Raw genomic sequence first — 26,569 nt, 5'->3', positions numbered from 1 at the left:
TGGCAAGGCGTGCGTATTGCTAGCGCGGGGCAGGGGGGGTGGCTGGCACAGGTGGGGGGTGGCCGTGTTTCAGGAAGTCAGCACAGCTACCTAAACAGCGGCTGTTGATATTATTTAAAATTCAGCACATAATGAATGTAGCTGTGTCTAAAGAGACATCTTGAAATGGAGCACGTGCCCATGTGTTTGTCCTGAGCATTGTCTGAGGTGTTGTCTTGAGTCCATGGGAGCTGAGAACATAAACCTGAAGACTTGAACCTCCGTCTCCCCACCTAGGCAAAAGGCAGCTTTCACAGAAACTTCATCTTGGGGTGGTCAGTCTTCTCCACCACGCGAGATGGATGCTATACACTTCCCTGTGACCAAGGACCACCTGGTTTAAAAACTTGTCATCTGTGGGTGTTGGGGACCTGTGCTATCGGGGGCCTCCCAGGACTGGCTTCCTCCTGCAGCCCAGGAGCCCGTTCACCGGCATAGGTGATGGCCCTGGCACGGGACCTGAGCTGGAGCTCCCGCAGGGTGCTCATGGTGAACCAGCTAGCCTTGGCTGACTGGCAAGAGAAGCTGGCACGGTTGCTGGGGGGGGCTCTGTCTTCCCGGGGTCTTCTCATGAAAGCTGGAAACCTCTTTTTCAGGTCTGAAGTGCGTGTGCCAGCTGTGCGAGCACACCAACTTCACCTGCCAGACGGAGGGCGCCTGCTGGGCTTCTGTCATGCTGACCAATGGGCGGGAGGAGGTGATCAAGTCCTGTGTCTCCCTCCCGGAGCTGAACGCGCAGGTCTTCTGCCACAGTTCCAAGAACATCACAAAGACTGAGTGCTGCTACACCGACTTCTGCAACAACATCACCCTCCGCCTGCCCGTTGGTAAGTGCCATCCGAGTGCAAAATGCTGTTCAAGCACTTGTGTGACAGCTTGAGAGTGCAGACATACTGTGCAGAGGACGTGACCATGAGAGCCAGCTAATGGGGATTTTAAAGGCTGTCTGTAAAACAGTAGCTATTTTTTTCCCAACTTGTTTCAGACAGGAAAATCTAAACTGCAACTCTATTTGGGGAAAAGTGAATTTCTTGCATCTCCTAAAGGTACTCCAAATGCTGTCTTTGATATCCCACGAGGCATTAACCGTGAAGATGAAAGGAAGTGTCTGAAGGAAACAGACTTGTAACCTCACAGATTTTATGGGCTGGAATATCTTAAGGGAGTTTGTGATTTGAATTGGCATTAGTCTAGACGTTAGGAAGATGATGTCTGATGTACTGGGGACTTTCCATAGGGCATGGATCAGCAGTGTATAGCAGCTGTGAATTAGCAGTTGTGAGGAGCTGAGAGCTGTTAACTGGTGCATCACAAGGAAGTAATGAAGACCTTGCACTGGCTGAAGTTTTACAGTTTCAAACATCTCTGCTTTTAAAAGACCTGCTTTAGATGGCTCAGGTAAGAATTCAGACTAGAGATGTTTGGAAAGAAGGCAGTTAGTTGTAGGTGCTGACTGTGAATTGTGTATGGGAAATGCACCCTTGTGTTTTCGGACAGACAAGTGTCTGGGTCGGCGGTGAGGTTTGACCTCTGATGGGGCAGTCCCCTGGCATGTGAAGAGCCGCTCTGCTTGTTGTCCTTGGCCAGTCTGTGTCACCGAGTGCCATGTCTTTGTGATCTGGATTGATGAGCAATTACTGCAGCTTATGTTGGCGTGCCTGTGCATTAGAAGCAAGGGGTTTGCAGTGGCTCTGTTGTGGTCAGGAAGGCAGATGTGTCCTCCCTGTTGATACGGGTCATACTGCACGTAGGGTCTTCTGCTGGGGGGTGAGAGGGGTAAAGGACACCAAGTCGTTGCTGGGGGACATCTTTGGCTGATGCCGTTTCAGCAATCTTCGTAGTCTGTCTTGAACTTTGGGGTTCTGCAGTTCGTTTTAGCAGCTTGTAAGGCAGCTCTTCTTCAGTGTTAGATTGGTATCATTGATCCTTGCCCAGCAGGGATGAGAAAGTGTAAGATTCCTGGTCCCAATTAGAGGGAGGAAAAAGATTTGCACTTCCAGGAGCTCTGTGTATTACACAGCTGGTGCAGTACTTGAGTCTGCCAGACTCAAAATTGTGTAATGAAGTTGATTCAGTGCTTTTTAAAAATAAATATTTATCCTATTTTTAGGTTTAATTATTTGACTCTTCTTTCCAAGATTTGTGTTTAATCCAGGCTTTTTTGAAAAAGCTGTAAAAATATACAACTTTATCAGATGATACCTTTTTATATACTTACACCAGTGAGAGATGTTACAGGTAAGAAAGATGCAAATTAATACATAATTTACAATTATAACTTGCATTTAAGCTGCTATCTTATAGTACTTAACAGAATTTAAAAGGCTGTTACTGGAAGCACTTGCTATATCATATAAGATACAGGAGGGCAGACCGTGGGGGAGTTGCTGTGGTAGCCTTGGGGACCCTCATCTCCCGGTGCAGACAGGCAGATGCTGGATGCTGCCAGAGGAAGGTCAGTTCCCACCAGCCTCTCTGAAGGAGCCAGCCTAGGTAGAAGCCTGACAGCTGGGAGGTCTGTACCCCGGTATCTAATCTCACCTGTTGCTTGGGGCAGGAATAAGGATTATTTAAGTATTTTTCTTTCAGTTGACAACAGAAGGGAGATACTGATAGTAGTCATGCTCTAAAATGTAGAAATAAAATACCATGCTTTTTTTTTTTTTTCCCCCCCAATTTGGGATGCTGGAATCTTGGGAGAAAACTGCTATTTATAGAGGAGCGGTGGAGGCATGTCTGTCGTCCTAGCGCTTGAACTGGTTGTTGCAAAACCTCTGGTTTCATATTTCAGTACCAGAGAAAATTACTCACTTAATTTTTAGCCTGAGCCCTTTGCTCTAAACATTTGGGGGAATTCACGTTAGCTGAAAATTGAAAGTGCTAATGTTATTTGTTTGCTGGTCTTTTCTGACAGCCCTTCTTCACATAATTCATATTATAGGAAAGCTTCATTTGGGCCCCAGTAAAAATAAACTTTCCAAGGGGTATAGCTGGGTATGTAGGTGAGGGAGCTGGGCTGCATGAGCCTGTGCTGTCCTGGGCTGCCGCTGCAGCACCTGTGTTCTTCGCGTCAGGAGGTTTCGAGCCGGAGGTGTACCTGCCGTGCCGGCGGCGGGCTCTGCTGTGGGGGAAAACAGTTTGAATGCCATTGCCTAGGCTGCGTTTGTAGGTGTGTTCCTGTGCTTAGGAAATTGCTGTTTCCACAGCGAGTTTTTAGGCAACTGCTTGCTCAGCTTGCATTTTTCCTTCTTTCACTTTTGGTCTTAATATGGCACTCAGAAATCCAAATCTAGATCTTGGGTTCCTCTCTGACTGAGGGCAAGAAATTTAAAGTGGAGGCACCATAGCAGGTAACCAGCACTGGAACTGTCAACTGGTCTGACAAAACATGGAGGCAGTTCTAGGTTTAGTAATTAGTCCGTTATCTTACTGACATTGTAAAAGATTTTGTTTCCGCTACTGAGTACAGGCCACGCCAGGACTCGCACAGCTGGGACTTGCTGCGCTTGAACTGTGCTGGTGCAAGGCCCCAGGTAGGATTGCTTGGCCCAGAGGTCCGTGTGTAAAGCCACCTCTTCCTCCGGCATGTCACTGTGTACCATTATACGGCTTGTCTCGTGTTGGTTGGTTGTCCCTCGCCAGCCGTGGTGGGTAACTAAGCCACTGGGTCTGTTTATTAGTCCCTAACTTGGCACACAGGCTCTCTGGTCTTGAAATACACCTGCTTTGTCAAGGTACTTATTTAAGCCAGCCCACCTCCCACGACCCTCTCTTTTAAAGAGTAATAATACATGCAGTTTGACACTTGGTACAGACATCTAGATATGGAAGTTCTCTCTCTTCCCCCCCCATCATGCAGATTCTAGTTTAAAAGTTTAAAAGTAGAGCACGTGGATATGAAAAGCTTGCCTTTAGGCAGGAGTGAATCTCACAGAGGAGGAGAAGCCTTGAGAAGGTCCAGTGTGGTGCACATCCCTGCCAGATGAGGCAGGAGCTTCTGCAGGCTCTTCCCTGTTACTGCAGCTGCGCTTAGCTGGGGACACAAGCCCGTCCCTCAGCTCTTCTTCATGCTGACCTGCTTTGGCTCGACTGTGTGTTAATTACCAAGGGCTTACGCTGTAAATGTATGAAGAGTGACTGGAAAACAATAGTGTGACTTGCAGCATGAGGATCTCGGAGAGCAGGAAGCAGTTTGGGTTTTTTTGATTGCCCGTGCATGAATTTCTGTAGTAAAACTGTAGATGGCATTGCGTGCCTCAGTCAGCAGCAGAGCTCTTGTTACTGTGCCGTGCATGAGGGGAGGTTGTTCTTGTTTTGAGTTGTTGGGTTTTTGTGGTTTGGGGTTTTTTTGCAATGTATGAAAATATACATTTCTAAGGACAGATTCAACCTGGATACCTGCTTTTTATATACTCATTGTTGGCAGGGATTTCATTACAGTATTTTGCATTAACAGGTGCTAAGTTTCAAAGCGCAGGATTAGTTTGCAGTAATTAGGGCTTTTCTGGGTTACCCTGACTTTATTTCCAGGTTTCTACTATTTTAACTGGGATACTTTCTGCCCCAGCGGGTGACTTGAGGTGACCTTCCCCTGTCAGTGGGATGTCGTAACAGGGCTGCAGAAAACGACCTGCGTGCCTCTTCCTCGACGGACCTTTCTGTGAATCTCTCTCTGTATGAGAAATTGCCTCTGTGCACCTCAGCATGTAACAGACTGTTTTGAGGAGCTGCTAATAGATCTAGAAGACTTCTTCCTGTTGTAGACTTGTGTCTCACAGGATTTTCAGGGCATGTTTCAGATCTGGGAGACAGTGCTTGTGATCTCTCTCCCCACCCCACTTGTGAGTGGGATTTACCCCACTCACAAGCCTGTTCATAGATGGTGGACCTTTACCTGCAGCCCTGGAGCAGAATGCTGGAGCTTCTTATAACCTGATGCTTACATTCGGTTATTGTGGAGAGTGGTGTTTGGCCCCAGGAAGAGTAAATACAGGCTGGGGAACTTGTTTCCCATCCCTTCTCCAAAGCAGCGAAATTGATGTTGACTTCAATTACCTCCTTAGGTGGAGGCAGTGACTCAGCAGCTGTTGAACCAGAGCCTGAAGGCTCAGGCGCTTTACATTTATTACCAGATATAGTTAACAGGACTTTCTTGGGCTCTGGTGTCTTTGTCTGCATGTCTATAGATGTGTGGAGAAAAGTTCATGCTGCTACTCATTCTAACCTCTTGATCTCGAAACACCTAGTGACGCTGGATATTAAGTCTCCATCTTTACAGACGCTGAAAATTGAGGCTGGATGGGTGCAGGTGGGTTTGCAAATTTGTCACAGGATTCTGGGCTTTCTGACCAGGCTGCTTTCAGAGGCTGGCTAAAGAAAATGTCGGCCTCTCTGAGAAGAAACATGAGGATGTGTTCAGTGTGTACAGCCACACGTCCGTGAGTTGGTTGGAAACTTCAGCACAGCAAAGAATTCTCTGGTTTTAGCGTTTTCACTTGAAAAGTCCCTCTGTCATTCCAGCAAAAGGCAGCACACAGCAAGAACGGTCTCCTCTCTGCTCTGTTTTGGGTGACCTGGCACGGCAGCATCTCCAGAACTTGAGATAAAAAGCGTATGATTTCTGTTCTGTATTTGCATAATGGAAAATGAGTCAGAGGAGAAAGGAGGCTTTATGGAACAAGATTAAGCTAATAGTAGGATTAACAAACTGTATAATAAGTAATTTCCAGCTCTCTTCTTTATTCCTATTGCCCAAACTGGACAAAGGCACAAATGGCCCTCGTATCACCTACAGTGGCACACACTGGGATGAAAGAAAGGGAAATATAATAGAATTCCTAAGACAAAAATCCCTTGAGTATATACGTATGGCCAAGAGAGATGGATGGTACCGGTTAGACTAATTGTTGGGCAAGATTCTCATATTTTGGTTTTTTTTTTTTTTAATATCGTGTGTAGGTTTTGCATGGACAAATAATTACTGTTCATTTACCTGTTTGAAAATGCCTAAAGACGTTAAAGCCCTTTTAGGAGAATTGTATACATGGATATGTTAGTATTAAAGAAGTCAGACACTACTGTACCAGAAGTTTTATAAGGTACATATTAATCCAGAAAATGAGAAAAATCAGCCTTCAGCTAATAGCTTTCTGAATAAAACCCAGTGTTTGAATATAAATTGTAAGGGAAGTCTCTTCTAATTGTTTATGGACCTTGAGAGCTTCCCCAGGTCCTGAAGGGCAGAGAGATGCGCAGGCTGTGCTGCAGGGTGCGGTTCAGGGCAAGGCTCTGGCTTTCCCTCTCTTTTACTTTTGGCGTTCCTCGTCTGTTATTGAACAGGGTGAAAAGGTCTGACTTTGTTTTCCCAGCATGGACTCGGTCCGAGAATAGAGTTAGAAGGAAGGTCCGGACAGTGGGTGAAGAGGCAAACCACAATTCTCACTAACTCTCCTAAAATGTTAGTGATGGATAAAACCAGGGAGGATGGGGAATGGAGCAAAAAAAGAAGAGGGGAAATATTTTGGTATTTTTTTTCTCTCTTCTGTGTGGCCGCTTTGTTTCCTCTTAACCGATGGTCTCTGAACGCCACTGCTAGAGTTCAGCAGCCAACATCTAACAGTTCGTGTTACTACTCTGCTGCAAAACGGTAACAGAAACTTCATTTAGCTGACTGTTTTCTGGTTTGGCTTTTTAATGAAAAAGATGAGCTTGCCTGCTGTGGCACGGACAGCCTCGGATGGAGGTCAGGACTCAGAAAAAAGAAGTAGGGAGGAAGAGCTGCTTGTGACCAACTTCCATCTGGATCTAGTGCCTTCCAGCCTTCCAGGGGTGGGCCTGGTCAGGGTGCACTGGAGAAGATTTGATCGCTGGGACCTGTGTAGGCCAGTGTGAGAAGTGCTTCAGTCCAGTAACAGCTGGACTGAACACATCAGCCTCTAAATTACGGACGTTCTCTTTCTGGCTGTTAGGAGGTTAGCTGTCTGTGACACAGAACATGGGCTGTCAGCTTGGGTTGTGGCCAGAGCTGCTCAGAGACTGAAATAGCTGCATGAGACGCACTAAACCTGTCTACTCTTCGTGTCGGTGCAGTTCAGTGCTGCTCTGTGGATGTCTCGTTCTGCAAATAGTTCACATGCTTTTGTCCATCTTGGCTCTGGAGGGATTGGTAAGAATACTGCCATGCAAAGAGAAAGCAGGGCTGGGTACAGGCGAGGGGGGGAAATAGCAATTCCGATAATGCATCTGTTTATCTCGTAGCTGTATCCCTGATGGGTTTGCTTGAACTTCTGGATCCTTAAGCAGACCTTTTCCAGCTGATTTCTGAATGTCCTGAAAGGGGTGATGGGGTCTGTAGTCATGGTGAACGCTGGAAAAACTTAATTTTAGACTCTAGTCCAAATTGTGTACTTTTGAAATTGTTTAAAAGTATTCTGTATGTCTGACTAGAGCCCCCCATTAGATGCAATATATTTTCTTACTACATTGGAAAGAATACGTAATTTTTTTCCCCGAGTAGCTTAGGAACTTAAATGTGCATAGTTTAGGGCTTTTAGAAGTCTTAAGGTGCCCGTTATATGTCAAAAGCAAGGCAAATGTGTGTGAGAATGTCTCTTCCATTGGAGGGTAAAAAATCCTTCCTCTTTTTGTTGCCTAAAAGTACTCTTTTGTTTACACAACTTGGAATATAACTATACCATATTGTGAAATTGCTAAATATTACCAGATGTGCTATTTTTGTTTCACACATGGCAACATGTCTTCAGCTTCTATTCTTGATTAGTAAGTCATTGAATAGTACATTTGAAATCAGATTGCAAAATGTTATGATTAATGGTGTTGATTTGATGCTTTTAGGTAGTCATGAAGGATTTTCTTATTTCCCAGGGAGTTTAACATTGCACAACTGCTTGTAAACGTTACCACACCTATTTGGTGATGTCGCCATTAATTACAGTTTGTACCTTGCGTGTCATGTATTTTGCACTTGTGCTGTTTGTCACTCCTTCTGTGTGTGGTTTGTGCTGTGGGAAGCCCCAGGGATCCCCAAGGGGTCATGGTGTGCAAGCCCAGAAATGGGCACGGCTGCGGTGCTGGCTGCAGGACATGGTGCTGCAAGGGGTCAGGATTGAAGATGGCCTACAACCAACTGTAAAGCAGAAATCACAGCGCTGGTACTTCTCAAGTCTCCTGCGTGTGCTCTATGAAGAACTGGAAAGGGTTTGAGTAGTTGCCACCAGCCTTGATCTGCACTTTGTCTTTGGTACAGACAGTAGACTAAAGGATGACAAAGGAGGTTTCCGGTGGACTCCTTCCAAGAAACTTCTCTAGACAGTCAGGATCTCTTCATTTCCCAGGAACTCGGTGGAGACCCTGTGCAAACTGGCCCGGACACCTCAGCTTCCAGTCTCACTGCTAACTTGCCTTCTGCACTTGAGCGCTCTCAACTTAGCAGCATCTCAGGAGACCTGTAAGCATCACTGAACTTGATCTTATTCTGAACAACTGTCACTGCATAAGTCATAAAGCTGGCGTCTGTTTGTATTCCTGGTGCTGGATGTCACCCTCCTGAGTGGATGTGAGAGAGTCTTTGAATTTTGCTTCTGCTTCGCTCGGACGTCTCGCTCTGCAGCCCCAGAATGGCCATGAGTGTCTTTGTCTCTGTGCTCCCTCCTCCATCCTCTTGCGTTGGCCAAGGTTTCTCCTGCTGCTTGCCCCAGAGTGTCAAAATGAGCTTGCTGGCCTGCTGTGCTCACTGTGTCCCTGCTAGACCTGCCGCTTTTTCCTGCCTGTCCCGCTGCTTGCCTGGCTCCCAAAATGCCATATGGGAGGGAAATATCTCTAAAAATTAAGTTCTGATGCAGTTCTCACAAAGCCTGCACCGCAGTTCTTTAATGATACAAACTGTGCTCATATACGTTTTCAGTGAAAATGTGTCAGATCACTTTTCTGTTAAAATTCAAGACCTTTTTTCTGATAAAAATGGTTTTGTTGCTTTTTTTTGAAGACGTACTGAGCATTTTTTATGAGCCCCTTAAAATTCTGCTATAAAACCTGTTTCGGTGGTTTACAATGTACAAACAGTGCACTGCAAGTTACAAATTGTCATGTCCCAGAAGCCTAAACCGCATTGTTGTCTCACTTAATTCTGTTGGCAAATCTATAAACCGAATCTAGATTTGCAGAATGTATGGACAAGGTAGTGTAGGCATAGCCAGTACAATAATACGGCTTTAATATTAAAAACTCTTCAAAAATGGGTACTTTCTTTTAGGTTCATCGTGAGTCGGGAGCATGTCCTGCAATGAAAAGAGTGCTTGTGGAAATGCACATTTCTCAACTCGCCTTGCTCCACGCCTCAATGCTTTGTGCTTGTTGTCATCACCCAGTTACTCCGTTAGCTGCCAGTCTGAAATCATGACCTGTGCAGTCTCTCTAAATGCAGGGTGAGATGTTACTGCAGCAATGTGATGTGCAACTGGTTCAGGAACAGCTAAGAAAAGCTAAGCGAAGTAATTTATTGTGCACTTAGTGAACTTGGCTTTTCTCCTATTCAAAGTGTCTCTAAAGCCGCTTCCCAGTTCCTGGGAAGTTTTATGTATATACATGGGTATGTATATAATTTTAAAATAAAAAGAAAGCCAACAGTAACTGTTACTCTTTTTTGCCTGTACAGGTGCGCCACCTGTAACATCCAGACTGCAAAGAAACAGGCTTGAAAGTAAAGAAAAAGAGAACAAACCTGGAGATTTTTAAGAAGTTGCTTCTGGAAAGAGTGGTGCTCTGGAATGGAGGGAGCTGCGAAAAAAGAAGGAAGAGAAGGAAGGAGCTGGAAGGACTGGGAGGGGGATACAGGACAGCAGTGAGCGTACGCTGCGAGGAGGGACTGCTGTGACCTGGCAGCAGACCGTGCGATGATGAAGTGCAACGACTCTCCAGCAGAAGACAATGTGGGCGTACGGCGGGGCTCAGGCACGAGCAGCAGGCACAGGTGAAGGATGTCCCACCAGGACCACTGCTTGCTCTCTGCCTGCCTGTTGATGTTCAACATGTGCAGCATCCACAGGCTCTGCAGGCGCTTAAGATCACTCACTGCTAGGAGCAAATACTTTCCCGCAGGGCTGCTTGTCACTGCTGCTTGCAGAAGGGAGAATTGCTGCTCTGGTTCAGGGCACGGAGTTCGCGTGCCAGCCTGCGAAGATGCACTTCTGAGTCTCTCTCTTCCCACTGGTTCGGTTGTTGCTGTTCAAAGCTTCCTGATTATTTTCTTTTTGATACTGTTTGCACTGGCCTAAAAACAATAAAGTTTCAGATTTTGTTCATTTCATGTTATGTTGTTTTTCAGCAGTTGGTGGAAAGAACTGACATTTTATAGTAAGTATCTTGTGCATGTTTGTCTTTAACAGCAACTGCCGATAGATAATGAATCTGCTTAGATCTGCAGGTGAGGACATTGATTTGGGTGATGCACTTAGAAGTGCTGTGGTTTGCATGCCAAACACCCAGGGGACAGCTCCTCACCCTGGCGCATCATACCAGCTACGTACCCTGCTGCGTAGCGCGGCAGTCCTCCTCTGCAGCCTTCAGCATGCACAAAGCTGGCGCCTCGCAGCCGTACGCAGCGTCTCAGCCATGCGGTCCCGTGTGGCAGGAGCAGCTCTGCAAGGCGCGGTGCCCAGCGACAGCACCAAAGCTCATATGATAGAGGATATGTACCTACTGCACTTCATACCTGCCTCAGGGGAAATCTCTGCCGTATGGAAACGTAATTAAAACCGGCTTAGGAAATCACGGTGTACTGGTTAACAAGCAGCAGTTGCAAGGAGGAATCCTGCTTGCAAATCCTTTTACAAATCTACCAGATAACCGCTTGAGTGTCCTGTTGAAATCTGTTAAAGGAAAAGCCCGTGGGCAAGACATAACAACTTTGTTTTTAGAATGGTTTGAATTGTGCGCTGTGAATGGACATGGGGCCTTCTGTTGTTACATTTTATTTTCTTTTCTCACTTAGTTTAAGTGCATAGTGCTAAAATGTAAGGAAGAGAAGAAAAAGGAACAAGTTAACTTTGCACAGCTAACTTTGCTCCTGGCACTTCGGAATGATGGAGTGCGTGGCTTGGCAAGGTCCTTTGAAGAAGTACTTCTATTGTAATATTAACTGGAGGAAAGTAACAGTCAATGCTGAGGGCCATCAGGCTGCTGCTTCTGAGCTGCGTCTTCGCTGAAGTGACTTGGGAGTCTCAGTTACTCTCAAAATTCAGATTTCAGTGTACACATTGCTTAGCATTTGCCTAAAGGGAGAGAGGGGCTTTTTGTTTTCTAGAATGGCTAAGGGGTGACTTTGCATGGTGTGGAGTTCATGATTCTTAAATCTTCTGTAGCCTTTAGATCCACTGTTTGGTACTTGTGATTCTGAGTGTTGAAGGTTTTTTTTGGGGTTGTGTTTCTGTTTTATTTTGGGGAGGGTGTTGGTTGATTGTTTTGGTTTTGTGTTTTTTTTTGTTCTTTTTTAAGCTTATTTACAATTTTGGGGGCATTAAGGGATTTTTGTGTGTGTGCATGTGCAAGTAAATACCTTAATAATGTATTCCTATAGCTTCTTGATATGTTTTTTACCCCTATAGTTTTAAAATGGAAAATGATCTAGGACAGTCCCATTTCTTGACCCTTGTGAAATACAGCTTCATGAACACAAGTTCCAAAAGTGTTCCGTCTTAGAAATCCTTTTAATGCCTCATTTACTAGAACTTTGTATTCCCATATGCATTAAGTGTTGGGAAATTGTTTTTTCTGGGGATTTGTTTTCAGGAGGGACAGTGTGCTGAGAAATTTATACACAAACTTTCAAGTGTGGGAAGGGCACTGCGCCCACTGGTTGTAAAGCCAGTAAGGTGTCTCTCACTGAATGCAGGTTACCTGTGTGTGGAGCTGCCGTCTGTCCTAGCGCATGCGAAATGCAAGTTGCTGGCTGTTGCGGTGGTGGTCATGCTGGTGCAGCCCCGTGCACCAGGCTACGTCTCGGTCTGGCTCCCGCAGTGAGCTTGCTGGTCCTATCCCTTGATCTTCTGCAGTGGGGAGGTGGGGGATCAGCTAACTGCAGACAAATGGCATTTTGACAATGCAACAGATTAAAAATGTGTACTTTGTAGGGTCCCTGCTGCATTTTTGAAAGGAAATGTTTTGCAAGGAAATATTCTTCAGGTGTTTTCTGTCTTGAATGGTACTGAGAGGTGGGGTAGGACTAGCTGGAGAAGCTGGTGGCCAGGACACGTTGTGCTGTGAGAAGTCTGTGTGGGTTTAGTAAGAGAGAAGTGGAGATAAAGCCGGACAGTACCCTGCGGGGGGGGGTCAGCATGCCTGAGGTGCTTTCCCGGGGCTGTTCCTGGGGGCAGGCGCGGCGATGGTCTGTAGGGCACCTTACCTCCAGCTGTGCTGCCACCAGCCACGTGCTGCTGAACGTCTCCACTGGTGTTTCCTTGAGGAACTGCTGGTGGGGCGTCCTCTCTGAGATGGTGGTGTTCAGTGGTGATCACAGTGCTAACCTGAGTCCAAGCTACCTGCAGAAAAGGTGTTGGGGGAAGAGACTCCATAACTTACAGAAATGTGGTCTGTCTCGCTGCTGCCAGTCCCGGTCAGGACGACTGTGGGAAATCATTAAATCTTAATACGCTGTTGCTCCACAGCCCTTCACTTACCGCCTTTTTCCCTCCACCCTGCTCTCCCTTGTTGTCTTCCAAAAGCATCAGAGTCTCCCGGCAGAGCCAGCGCGGGACCTGTGGTGCTGGCGGTGACAGTGGCGGTGCCGGTCTGCGTCCTCTCCCTTGCGGCGGTGCTGGCGGCATGCACCTGCCAGGGCCAGCGCTGCACCCGTGGCAGGGTGAAGCAGCCCAACGTGGAGGAGCCCCTCTCTGAGTGCAACCTGGTGAACTCCGGGAAGACGCTGAAGGATCTCATCTACGACATGACGACCTCCGGCTCTGGCTCTGGTACGTGGGGGCTGCCCAGCCGCCCTGCCCGCCGCCCTCGCCTCGGCGCGGCTGCCATTGCTTCGCTGCCAACTTTTGGAGCAAATTTTCTTGATGCTTAAACCAAAGGGAAATGTGCCACCTTGCTTGTAAGGCGATGAAGAACATTGCCTGCAGGGCAGAGGGTGCAGGTGGGGGTCTTATCTCAGAGGCTTTTATGCTGGTGACAAGTTTTATGTCAAGGGAGGTTTTGTGCTGATATGCTTGGCCACGCCTTACAGTGGCAATAGGGCTTTGTTTGCTCTTTTTCTGTCAAATTACAAAAGTTCGATTCTTTGTTTGAATGGAAGAGTTAAAAAAGTTAATTCAGAAGTCAGTTTCAAGTGTGAAACAAAACATTGCTGGCTGATGTGGCATAGCTGATAATAAAAGGTACTAAATTTAACTGAATGAGTCAGGATGCCACTCCTGAAAGTTTTATAGCAGTGCCAGAATAACGTTACTCCAAATTCCCGTTTTGAGCAGAACGCCAACCTTTTTAATATTTTTCCCATTTCTGATATCCTATCTACTATGATGCCTCCATTGCTATTGAGAACTTCTTAAATCAAAGAAATGCAAAAATGAGGTGGGAATTTAAAAATTCCAGCTCATCAGGCTGGTGGCATGGCTGGTGTGTACAACCCAGCTTTCTGTAACTAGAATTTTTATTTACTTGAAAAATATGTAATTCATGCTTACTTTTATTTATAAGTGAAAAATTTATAAATGGTTCTTAATTTAATTTATTTTCCATGAACTCTACATACCCTTCAGGATTGATTTATTGTACTTCCCTAATGTTTTTTCACAGATATAATGAGTAGACTTTGGCTCTATTTACCCTGAAGTTTTAACTGTTCATAGACATCCCTGAGCTAATAACAGGGCTTTATTTGTGCTGACCCACGGTGGAAGCAGACAGAGCCTCACGTGCACCGGGACAGTTTGTTCTGATTTCAGCCAAATAGCGAGTTTGCTCCCCTCTGCCTAGAGGCGACTCGGGGGTTGGCCACAGGCAGCCAGGACAAGCCTGTGTGAAGGCAGTAGCAGCTGCAGAGTGTGAGGGCTCTGTTGAGGAAACCGGAGGGAAAATTTGAAGAAATTTGAATAGGCTGACCTTCAAACTATGATTTTTCCCGCCGATTATTTTGCTCTGTTAAAAGCAAGGTTTTCTTGATTTAAAAAAAAATAAAATTCTTTGTTTTAATCCCAAACAAATACAGTATCAAATCAAATGAGGCAGGGTTTAATGGCTAGCAAACCAAAATGGAACTGCTATGATAATTTATTTTTCTTTTTCAAAATTTCAGCCAGAACAGATCAACTAATTGACTGCAAAACAAACTGTAGTCCATATCAAACCAAATTAAATAGTTCAGGCCTGCCTTTTTATTTTTTTTATGTTTTTTAAATTTATTAGGGAGGTAGAGTTTGGGGAAAGAAAGGTGCCTGTGTCATAGGGGTCTCCTGGTTTTGCTGGAAAATACACCTGTGTAGTGGTTTACTGAGAACAGTGGGAGGGGAAGAGAGCGCTGACTTTGGGGCAGGGCTGGTAGGACGTGCCGTGGCAGAGCTGGGGGTGGAAGCCCCTGAAGTCTGCCCAGGACATGGCAGGCGATGCCCGGCGTGGGGACTGGCGGGGCTGAGGTCCAGCTGTGGCGTTTGCCAGTGCACGGTTATTGCGGTCTATCGTGGCTTTTTACACATTGGCCACGGCCAGTCTTTTTTCCTTTGTCAACAGAATAGCAAAGCTGGGCTTATTTTCCAGGCAGGCCATGGTGTACACGCCAGTTTTTCAGACCTTTTCTGTTTCTTTCACCCGCCCCCTTATCTGAAGGGTATGTAATTCCTGTTGTGACCCAGACTGGGTTATGGCTCTTGAAGGAGTCTGTGGAGCTTGTCCCCAGTGCAAGGGGGGTTCCCTGGTGTCCCTTGGCAGAGTGACAGACGCTAGGCTGTCACTGGCACGCACCAAAACCTGACACTCTGGTCTTCAGTCTGCGCGGAGCTGGTGGGAGTGAGAGCTCATGCCTGACTTCTTTCAGGACTGAGATTGTCTGTTGTACCTAGTGACAGATGTGATGTACACTCATCTGGCAAGTAACATTAAAAAATACGATTGTGGGAGATTTTGGTTGGGAGAGGATTTTCCCGTGGTACTCTTTGAGAGCAAAGTCATGAGTACAACTCACTGGAGAACCTCTAACTTTGTGATTTAAAAATCACTGGTGAACTATTTCACAAATATCCGTCTCTTCTTTTTAAACTAGGTTTACCTCTGCTCGTACAAAGAACAATCGCAAGGACTATTGTCCTGCAGGAAATTGTAGGAAAAGGCCGATTTGGTGAAGTCTGGCGTGGAAAATGGTGCGGGGAAGATGTAGCTGTGAAAATCTTCTCCTCCAGAGACGAACGGTCCTGGTTTCGGGAGGCAGAAATTTATCAGACGGTTATGCTGAGACACGAAAACATCCTGGGCTTTATTGCTGCTGATAACAAGGGTATGCTGCGAGTCATGTGTGAAACCCCGGGTGTCTATCGCAGAATTGCTTTCGCTGCCCCCGCTCCCATCTGAAATGCCACTTTGAACCTCGCAGCTGTCCTGAGCTCCTTCCCGGTGGGGCGGCCGGCAAACTTGTTTGTTTGCATGCCTGAGCTGGCCACAAAACGGGGAAGGCTTTTCCTGGCTAAGTTTTCATAAATCTGAATAATCTTGCTTCCTCTGGGTAGATAACGGGACGTGGACTCAGCTCTGGCTTGTCTCAGAGTACCATGAGCAAGGGTCCCTGTTTGACTACCTGAACAGAGGCACGGTGACGGTGGAGGGCATGGTCAAGCTGGCGCTGTCGGTGGCCAGCGGCCTGGCGCACCTCCACATGGAGATCGTTGGCACGCAAGGCAAGTGCTTCCCTTCCACTTCTCTTTCCAGTATTCTAAGGAACTTAAGTGTTTGCAAAAGTGTTTATGGGTGATGTGGTATAATAAAGCATCTTACAAACTGTTATACCGCAAGAAACAGTATTGGTGTAACACTATGTGATACGGTATAAACAGAGAATAGGAATATCATCTTCCCATTTTCACTGTCTGCGCCTCTGTCCATGTCTTTAAGTGGATGTCTGTGGGAGCAGCTGTGCTAAAGGGGAGCGCTAATGAAGGATTTTCTAAACAAATTCGGAGGGTGAACTTAGTGTTTCTCATCTTGTGTTTTATTCCTGAAACACAGATATTGGAACAAAAATGCCCTCAAGGCTTTTTTTTTTTAATTTGATGGCATTTAGCAGAGCTTTACTTGGTACAAAATAGGCTTCAATGTTTTTTTACAGGGTATAGTAACAAAGTTGAATAAAACTGTTTTTGCTTCCTTGCTCGTTATATTAAAATTCATACTGTTGTTATCAAAATTGACGTCGCTTTCTCTTTCTGTGAACAGGCAAGCCAGCCATTGCGCACCGAGATCTGAAATCTAAAAACATCCTAGTGAAGAGGAATGAAAGCTGCGCCATCGCGGACCTGGGCCTGGCGGTGAAGCACGACTCGGTGCTGAACACCATCGACATTCCCCAGAACCCCAGGGTGGGGACCAGGAGGTGGGTGAGGGCGGGCTGCCGACCGCCGGCCCGGCTCGCCCCATGGAGACAGCTTCTCTCAGCCCTCTCGGCCCTTTCCTCCGTTGGTGACCTCCCCCTCTGCTTTTGGCATCTGTCGAGTGTTGGCAACTGACCCAAGCCCTCTGTCCCCGCTGGGCAGATGCAGAAGGCGGTTGCCAGCCCTGGCTCGGGACAGAGCTTGCCAACCCATGCGGAGCGCGGACATCGTGTGTCGGTCACCCCGTGTGCTTCTGGGCGTAGTCAGGGCATCGCTCCCAGCGCCGTGAGGAGTCACGGCGATGTGTGTCTAAACAGCCACAGCATTAAATTCATCACCCAGGCCAAATCTCTTGCTTTCATTCGGAATCGCTGTCAAAAGGAGTTTCCCTTTTCCCTTTTTCCCAGTAGGACCGGCTGCTACCTGGCCCTGGCATGCAGCAGCACAGCTGCAGTCTGTGCTCTCGCACGAACTCCCTCTAGCAAACTGACCTTTGTGTATTTTAAAGGTATATGGCTCCTGAGATACTTGATGATGTGATGAACATGAACATCTTCGAGTCCTTCAAGCGTGCAGACATATACTCTCTTGGGCTAGTATACTGGGAGATAGCCCGAAGGTGCTCTGTTGGAGGTGAGGTTTCTGGCCTTTTCATTTTGCAATCCAGACCGCTTTCATCTTAAATAAAACAAAAGCAATTATCTATGTCCCTGCCCCTGCACTCTCAGTTATCTTGGCAGCATGTGGTGGTAGAAGTCTGTTGTGGAGCAGTTGTTCAAGGCGGCCCCAGATGTTCCTCTGCTCTCTCTCATTGCCTGTAAAACCAAACAATTAGAGTTTATTCTGGAGCAGCTACTTTGGATTTTGTGTTACCTACGCAATAAATCTTTCCTAGGAATCACTGAGGAATACCAGTTGCCTTACTATGATGTTGTGCCTTCTGATCCTTCGATAGAAGATATGAGAAGGGTAGTTTGTGAGCAGAAGCTCAGACCAAATATTCCAAACCAGTGGCAAAGCTGTGAGGTAAAAGCAGTTTTCCAGTTTATTACAAGGCATGTTTAAATTAAGACAGAATTTTTCAGCGGGACAAAGGGAACTCAATGTCCAGCCTCTCCTGAATTTAAATGCATTTCAGATGTCTCGCTCTTTTTCAGCTCCCAGGTGAATACAGAGAAAACTGTCTTTGCACCAAATGCTGAACTCTCTGGAATATAGGTCTTAATTTATGGTATTGCTGTTGTATTACCATTTGAGAGCGCTGTATTTTATCTTCCAGTATTGCACTTAAAAAAATTAAAAGCAGGAGGTGACGGTTTTATTCTTGACCTGTTCTTCTAATTTCTGATTTGCAGGCGCTGCGAGTAATGGGCAGGATAATGCGCGAATGCTGGTACGCCAACGGTGCCGCGCGGCTGACCGCGCTGCGTATTAAGAAGACGATTTCACAGCTCTGTGTGCAGGAGGACTCCAAAGCCTGACAGAGCTCCCTGGAGGAAGAGAGGGGAATGAATTCTTCTGTTCGTCTTTCAACATGTGATATTATTTTTATTTTTGGTCTACCTCACATAACGTGGTTCAGTATTTAAGTGCCCAAACCAGAGCACTGACATCCAGCTTCATATTTGGCCACTGGAAGGGGCAGCTTTGACTTGTAGTTCATGTTTTATACAGCAAGTCAATGACTTGCTTTGGTTTTCTAAAGTAAATTAGACACTAGGCTAATTGCAGAAAGGAGCTTAAAACGCCATGACAGTGTAAAAATACCTTTCACTATTGCGCTCTTTATCCTAGTCAAACCCCAAACATATTGGAAATAGCTGATATTGGTTAAAGCCTGTTTGCAAGAAAAGCCACACGTTTTATCCTCAAACCAAGTAAAAGACCAAATTTAATCAAGCTTTTAACATATTTTTATGCAGGAATCTGAAAAGGGGCTGTCAGTAGAATGCATTTTTAAATGCTATATTTATCATTATCATTTGCTTGTATATTGTGAACAAAAGCATCTAGTCAGTTTTTTATTAAGTTTTATTTTTATTGTCTTGATTTCATATACAGTATTATAGTTATGATTTGGAGTTATTTTACTCTGTTCATTTGTTCATTGAATATATTGATCAAGGGACAATTTTTCTTTTTAACAGTCAGCATGAAAAATAATAGAGGCAATATTTTTCCGATAGACACGTAGGGATGGAATGGGAGAAATTCTACCTAAACTGAGAAGGTATGGATTTTTAAACAACATCTTGCCAATCTGTCACTGGTAACATTTTTTTAGTGCCTTTTGATGTTTTAGGGGGAAGCTTTAACAAAATTAATTCTTGGAAAACGGTTGAAACCTGGCAGAAAGGTTCGTTTCTCGTTGCAGTGACGTACTGCGCAGCCCACCTCACTGTGTCGACCGGGAACCGCCGCTGCGGCATTTAGGAATGGCAGAGCTCCTGCTTGAGGCTGTATGCTGGAGCAGTGCCCGTGACTTCGGGAGATTTATGTGCTTTCTACCACCCTAGCTTTTGCCACTTAAAATTAATGTTTCAAATGTACCTGCACTCTGGACTGGATCACTGTTTGCCGTTGTCTGTCACGGCCTAGGGACCTGTTGAAATGTAAATTTAAAGTGCTGATGTCCTTGCATGAAGCCTATACAGCCTGTTCAGAGGTTTCATATGGATTTCTGTAATAGCACCAGGTTGGTGAAAAGTATTAACATCTCTAATCATATTTCCATAATACTGTAAGCTATAAAAAGCAGGGTGTTTTTTCAAAATTCACTGATGTTCTGGCATTTCATGAATTCTGCCCCACTCTGTGGTCCACACATTTGAATATAGTGTTCTAATATTTTTAATAGCCAAAATTATACATTTCATAATAATACGGTTCTTTAAATGTTTCTAAATCCAGGTGGTCCATGGAAATTAAACCCATAGATGTTTCCAGAATAGCAAAGCTTTGCAAAAATTTTGTGTAGCACACACAGCTCTGTGCAAGTAAGCTGTTAGCTAATTATGGTGTTTCAGGTCAATCTTTCAGATGAAACCTCTTGAATTGGGGCTCTTACGTGGAAGAATGGGTTAAACTTTTACTGAGTGGGACGGTCAGTAGTATTAGTACTCCATGTTTCATCCTGACACACACACTCTAGGACATTATGGACTCTTTGTGGATGTTAATTGCCCCGTAAATAGGCTCTAATGCAATTTACCTGTTTGCATAACTTTTAGTCATTCCTGCTTGTGTTAAATAATGCAAGTCTTTGCCTCGTTTTATGGTTTGTTAGCTGAATGGTGGCGAATGTTTCTACTAGATTGCTAGTAGATTTTTTTTTTCTCATTTTGTGAGATGAACTTTTCAGAATTGCTTTAGCACTAGGGAAGGCGCTCAGAAGGAAACAGTCCGTCTTTCCAGAGCTCCCGGTGCTTGCAGACCCAGTTAGCTCTTGTTCCAAGAATGTTTGTGAACAACCGGAGTAGTGTGTCAAAATATGCATTAAACCCAGTGCTTTAGAACAATTAACAACAAAAAGAACGTATCAAAGCGTGAAGTCTACTGAAGTGACAGAGCCGTCTTACAGGGTGACCTGCTGGTATGGCGTACCCGTGAACAAGTAGCCTGAGGAACTCCGAAAATGGCTCCAGCGTATTTCTGAACGTCTGCTCCTCGCAGCGTGATGCAGTTGCACAATCACAGCACTGCTTACCCATGCTGGAGTCGTAAATCATGAAACACAAATAGTTACTTAAAATAACACTGAACTAACTCAAGGAAATAATTTTAAAACAAAAAGTGCTGTAGTTTCAAAAGGAGAAGGCAACGGAATGCATTTCATCCCAAGTACACCGGCCCCTATGCTGACAGCAGGTATGGTCTCTGTTGTTAGCAGGACGGTTCGTGGTTGAGCAGGTTCATGATTGTTCAGAGGGGAGCAGAGGGAAGAGCGGTGTTTGCTGAGCAGTGCAAAGAAACCATCTCGATAGCAAAATGTGTGATGTTTGCAGCAGTCTTGATGCATTAAGACTCATTAATGAAAACTTGATCAGTTGCTATACAAAATGCAAGATGATGAAGGGACACCATTAGCTTCTCTTATACCACTTTTAAAATGTGTTAACTTTTTTGCCTAAAATGAAGGCATCCTTTGAACTTCATGGGGAGAGTGATCAGGATGGTCTCTAGGGATTTTTCTTCCATTTTAAATTCACTCTTATGCACTTTTAATCTATATTATCCTTTGAAAGTATCTATGCCCTTGAAGTCTATCTCATAACTGTTCCTGGGGATTCTTTCCCTGTGACTGGGTTGCGTGGTGGAGGAATTTGGTGTCTGTGCAGAAGCTCCTCTGGGTCAGGAACCGTGCCAGACTAAAGTCGCGCTGTGAAATTAAAAACGTGTGCTTTTTGGCGTAAGGCACTTTGGTGACCTGCTCTTGGGGCAGAGCTAGGAGACGTTTAGAGGAGGGTTTACTGGGTTACACGGTAGTGAACCGGTGATCAGGGACGGTGCTGCCTGCTCCTGGCTGCGGATCCGGCGCTGCTACCGCTGCACTGCTGGTGGCTGCTCGGGTGTTTCTTGAAGCTCTCCCCTGCTCTGGGGACCGAGGTGCGGTCTGAGCGTGTTGTGTCTGCTGAAATAAATGTGCTCCCTGCCTTTGCGAGGTTTGGGCGGCCGTTGCAGTGGCCTTACGCCACAGCACGCCCGGTTTTTATTTACACCGTGGTGTAATGAAATCGGGCAGGATGTGCAGGGGGGAGCTCACCGGCACAAGCCTGCGTTCCTCTGCAGTTCCTCTGTGGTCTGCCCTGGGGTACAGCCTGCTCCCCTTGCTTTTTTTAGTTTAATCTTGCTTCGGACACCAGTGTAACCACCATGAGTAACTTCTTTCTAGTTGTAAATGCCACTTGCTTTTTCCTATCCGTTTGGTCAGTCTTATGTGGTGATGCATTTTTAGGTTATGTTTTTTCAGCTTCCCTCCTGGAGTCTGAAAATTGTTGAGCAACCCTGGAATTTGAAAAAGACCCTTTTGGCGCCAGGCTGGGGAGGTGTGCGAGGGAGAGGATGCTCTGCGCAGCTGGACGCTGGTCTGATTCGGCTGCGCCTCTCAGGTCAGAGCTCCAGCCTCGGAAATACTTTAAATCTTTTCCTGTGCATATCTCATGGCATGAGATGTTATGGTCTGTTTGCCCTAGCTTTTCACTTAGCTCAATATTTTTGCACTGGTTTTCTTTTTTCTTTTGTTGTTGAGAGGTAAATGTGCATTTTAGCAAACGAGAGTTAAACATAACTGAGCCAAGGGGCTGATGTTGTTGTACTGGGCTTTAAGATGTCTGTAAACTGTATGCTCCTTTAAAAAAAAAAAACAACCAACCCCCCCTTGTTTTAGTGACCTTTTCTCTCAATGTAGATTTGTCCTGTTCAAATTTAAGAGCAGAGGTCATACTGAGACACTTCTTTGCAGTTTTAGGGAGGCTTAGGTTTCTTGAGGGGTTACTAATGTTCCTGCTAATCTTCGCTTAAAGCACAAGTTCTTAAGCTCATAGAAATTTTCAAGCTCAAGGATGCTCAAGACCAGTCACCACATTTAGCCTCTCCTAATTGATGCTTCTAGTTTGGGGGAGTTACTAATTTTTTAAAATTCACTTCTAATAACAACCTAAAGCTTAACGCATGGAATATGAACTGAAAAGGAAACTTAATTAACATTTTCTCTAGCACCTAATTTTTTTTTGTTTCCTGAACTGCTCCCTCCAAATACCCCGTGAGAAATTCAAACTGTAATCTCTTTTGCACTTTGCTATTTTTATAGTAATTTGCACTTAACCAAGATCATTCCCTCATGTAATCCTATAATGAATCCTGTAATATTTTAGTCATTGTTATGTCACTTCTTTTGGGGAATACATTCAGGAATTAAAAATCAATTTGTTTAGAAGCATATCTAGTCCCTACAACAGGTCTTAACATGGAACAGAGCGAGATCCTCTCGTGGTCCCTATCTGCCTGTATCTCCTGTGACCATTGATGGGCTCAAGGATGTCCCCAGCACATCCTTGCTAATGGGAAGGAAGTTTTTGTGTTTCTCATTGCTGTTGAGAATGGTATCTTACGAACTGCCTCACCACTACATGGACATGTTTAGCACCGCGACTTCTGTCTGTGGCAGGTAATGCTTCTGCAGGGCTCCCACCCGTGTGGTAGGTTTCATTGTGAGGACAGGTGGGAAGACGCTCTGTTGCATCATTTGTGGTCTACAGATACAGATGCACAAGCTCATTGTTGTGCAGTGGTGTGTGTTGATAAAGGTTATGGCTCAAAAATTCCTACTGTGGTTTAGTACCGGTTTTGTAAAGCTGTTCTTGGCCTGTGTGCAGAGCCCTGTGCCACTGCGCGTGGGTGCTACCAGCAGCAGCACTGGGAGTTGGTCTTCTCCTGTGAATCGGACGGCTGTTACCTTGGCAGTGCAAGCTGCGTGTCTGTGATTCAGAACGGTGTGGCAGGGGTCACCCTTACGTGCTGTGGTACCCCAATCCATGTGAAGCTTTTAGGGAAAGACATCTGTGTTCTGCTTTAACAGGCAGCACAATTTATGAATGTACGGGAAATAAGCGTAAAGAGGTACAATATATTTCTACAGAATATAAGAAATGTGCAATAAGTTGTAACCAAAGGCTCTGAATGTATTTTTGGCATAAATAGACTGAATGTATTTTGAATGTAGCTATTACATTTGTGTCTAAATCTGCTGTGGTTTTCAGTCCCCAAAGAGAAATGTGTAGTGTTTTGTCAATCTACAAACCAGTTTCTGAGTTGTCTGTTTTTTAAAGAAGCATTAATATTTTATCTGGAAGTACTGTAATATTTTGGAACTTAGTAGAGCAGTACAATGCTAAAATTCAACCTTCGTATTGTGAAATACCTAATCTAGTGTACACTGCAGCAAGTTATTTTTAAAACTATTGCTAAAGTTATTGCTTGATATTGCAGCTGCCCTGGATGTAAATAATTTGTTTAAATGTTGTATTTTGTATGCATATTTTACATACCGGTATACTTTCAGAAAGACGTGGCAATTTTAATAAATTAAGCACACTGCCATTGTGTTCCCATGAAGTGTAAAACTATTTTTTTAATGTTCATTTTGTGAGGGGAAAAGGTTTGAGGGCTGTTTCAGGTAACTTGTAGACATTGGAGGTTTCAAACATGAACCAAAGCTCTTCCGCCAGCACGTGCAGCCCAGCCCCTCACCCGGCTGTGGCTGCAGGTGTGCTGGGCAGGGGGATGCCCCCACTGAGCACGGGGCTCTCAGGGCTCTCGGGTCTCTGCGGAGACTGGGAAAGGACAAGTTCCTGCTGGGCACCACTTCCTCAGCTTCCCATTGCCGCTCCTGGCTGATGTTCTGGCAAATGGGGAACAAGTCATGTCTGGAGGGGCATCCTGCTTGCTTTCCGAACTCCTGTGCTGGTAGGGTGGCGTGCAGCGAGGGTGCACAAGCTCTGCCTTGCTGTTCCTCCTTGCACGTGCTCTTCCTGGTGTATAGCAGACATGGTCATGCATGAAACATCCAGCTTCTGCTTATGGCTATGTCGAACCCTTATCCTAGTAAAGGAGACAAACAGGTAGTAAGCACCGGTGCTGAACTGAAGCACTCTTGTGCCTCCCTGTCTGGGAAACGGCAGCTTCTCTCCCATGCTGGAGAGCAACCTTCCTGAGATAAGGGGTTGACGTCTTGTACCTGTAGGGAGGAGAGCCTGCTCTCGGCCTTAGCACGTTGTTCTTGCACCTGTGCTGACGTGAACTCTGGCTGAGCTCCCTTTCATAAAAGTCCCTGGATCCCATTCTTCCAGCTATTTAGGTTTTCAGTGGTGTAAATCTGAGTGAGACCTGCTCACATACAGGACTTCAATTCTGAAGCCTTGCTTGCTTGAAAATCCCCCTAACATAACTATAACCTAGGGATTTAAGCCAGGCTTTATTCAAATTTAAGGCATGTCAAAATGAAACCCACCCCGCTACTACCCAACAGTATCGAGAATTCCATGGCTTTTGAAGGATACCGTGGGCTTTTATTTTTTTCTTAAAATGACCATTGTATTACAGGCAATTACTTGGGAGTTTGGTCCTTCTGCAACAGACAGTGGGATCATAAGTGTGCTCTCACTTTTTGGTAACTGGACATTTCAAGGAAGTTTTAATTGCCAGGTCTGGTGCTGGCTATGAAGTGCAGGTTCTGGTTGCTGTAAGGCAAGTGGTGGCTCTGTAGCGGGTCCCCAGCCGAACAGCAGCAGCCTGTGGCTCGTCTGTGAGCGTTGGCTGCCATCCCCTGGCCAGTGCCATGCCAGGCGGGTGTCCATCGCCCCGGAGAGCAAAATGCTGCACCTCCAGCAGCCTGAGAAATTCCTGCTTCCTCGGAGATTCCCGTTTCCAGCATGCATAGGAGGAGCAGCTCGCCCCTGTGAGCCAGATGGTTGCTTTCCTGCACGGGTGCTGGCCCTGCCTGCTGCATCCCGGCTCAGCGGCAGTCTCGGCACTTGGCACGCCAGCAAAATGCCAAGGGCTTTCATGTGGGGAGAGGTGTTCATGAGAAACTGCTCAGTGGAGGATTTGGGTCTAAAAAAGAAAGGGCTAATTCTTCATTTGCTTGTTATTAGGTAAACCAACTCCACAGGAGTCATCGGTACAAACCTGGTAGCAAAGGAGAAGAGCAAGCTCACGAGTCCCTAAAGGTACAGGTTCATGTCCTGCAGAGGATGACTCCTCGCTCATTCCTTCTGCCCCGGTAATGTGAGTGTGGGCAGAAACCCTGCAGGCATCTCGGCCTTAGAAGGATGGATGCTTTGGAAGCAGGCAGCTTTGCGTGAGCTCTGCTCCTAGGAAAGCTTCCCACCATTTTCTGTGCATTTTAGAGATGGTTAACAGTGAACTCAAATGTAAAGCCTTGCTGAGGCATGAACCGCTGCTCTTTTATTCGTAAGGATGCAACTCCTCTCTGAGCTCTGCAGCTGTCATGCTGTGAGCTGAATTCATAGTTCAGTTCCTCACAGTTTGAGGACTGGCCTTTCTTTGGAGACTGGAAGCAAGGGACTATATTTTAAGGTTCTGTCACTTTAATATTAAAGAATTTACTTTAGATATTGTTATCCTTAATACCAGCATGAGTGTAGGATCTGCCATATGACTAGAATCTGGGCTCAAAGTAAACGTAAAGGAAACCGAAAGAAACCGGGATTTTTCCTTGCAATATCTTTATAAAGTAACACCCTTACACCCCTTCCAATTTTCAGCTTTTTTTTTTTTTGGTGGTTTTTTTTTTTTTTTTTTTTTTTTTTAAAAAATTTTCAAAAAAATTAAATTTTTTGTTTTTTGGTGGTTTTTTTTTTTTTTTTTTTTTTTTTTAAAAAATCTTTTCTTAAAAGGGTCTCACTTTGAGGTTTTTCTTCAATTTTCAGAGTTTTTTTTTTTTTTTTTTTTTGTTTTTGCAAATGACTTTCCAAAGCATTGCAATGGACTTTGTGTTTAAGTATGTTTATTATACTTTAATAAGCCCATGTTCCAGACCTGGTATATGTCCTACAAATGCATTATTCTCCTATCTCATGCTAAGTCTTTCAATAAAGCATCTGAGGGGAAGAGAGGGGTGCTTTCTGCACTCCAAAGGTGATGGTTATCGACTTGCTGAGAGATTTGCTTCAACTTGCTCACTGCTGGGGATGTTTGCTAGAACTCCAGATGCCCCCAGGAGCTGGGGAATACCCAGAAGCACTCTTGTTTCACAGCACTGCCCTAACAGTAGCACCTGCCTTTGCGGTTTGGAAATTTATTTCCAGTGAAACAGGGAACAAATCAGAGTGGGGTAAAAATCGGTGTGCTGACATTTCAGGCCCTCTCGTGGATGAAGTGGGAGCAGAGTGCGGGGAAACAGCCCTGTAAAGCCACCC

The 26,569-nt window shown here is 45.4% G+C and overlaps 1 protein-coding gene and 1 long non-coding RNA gene across 4 annotated transcripts; both read left to right on the top strand.

The window, feature by feature from the left end:
• The first annotated feature begins 643 nt into the window (after window positions 1–643).
• On the top strand, window positions 644–18,112 carry ACVR1C (activin A receptor type 1C). 3 transcript variants are annotated; one of them, XM_009273155.2, is made up of 8 exons: window positions 698–866; window positions 12,783–13,022; window positions 15,314–15,544; window positions 15,774–15,941; window positions 16,477–16,633; window positions 17,140–17,264; window positions 17,527–17,657; window positions 17,987–18,112. In XM_009273155.2, exons 1-8 carry the CDS (start codon window positions 713–715, stop codon window positions 18,110–18,112), a joined length of 1,332 nt encoding a protein of 443 aa, XP_009271430.1. In that variant the 5' UTR covers window positions 698–712. The 3 variants fall into 3 exon arrangements, with proteins under 3 accessions (XP_009271431.1, XP_009271432.1, XP_009271430.1); XM_009273156.1 differs by lacking the exon at window positions 12,783–13,022 and having other exon boundaries at window positions 644–866; XM_009273157.1 differs by lacking the exons at window positions 12,783–13,022; window positions 15,314–15,544 and having other exon boundaries at window positions 644–866.
• Window positions 8,422–9,758, top strand: LOC109279284. The gene is made up of 2 exons (XR_002086110.1): window positions 8,422–8,506; window positions 9,713–9,758. It is a non-coding gene; the product is annotated as an uncharacterized LOC109279284 (long non-coding RNA).
• Window positions 18,113–26,569: the final 8,457 nt, after the last annotated feature.

This window comes from Aptenodytes forsteri, unplaced genomic scaffold, assembly GCF_000699145.1.
Source record: "Aptenodytes forsteri isolate BGI_AS27 unplaced genomic scaffold, ASM69914v1 Scaffold174, whole genome shotgun sequence".
NCBI classification, from domain to species: domain Eukaryota; kingdom Metazoa; phylum Chordata; class Aves; order Sphenisciformes; family Spheniscidae; genus Aptenodytes; species Aptenodytes forsteri.
The sequence above is the reverse complement of the archived record's forward strand: the minus strand, read 5'-3'. Positions and strand labels throughout refer to the sequence as shown.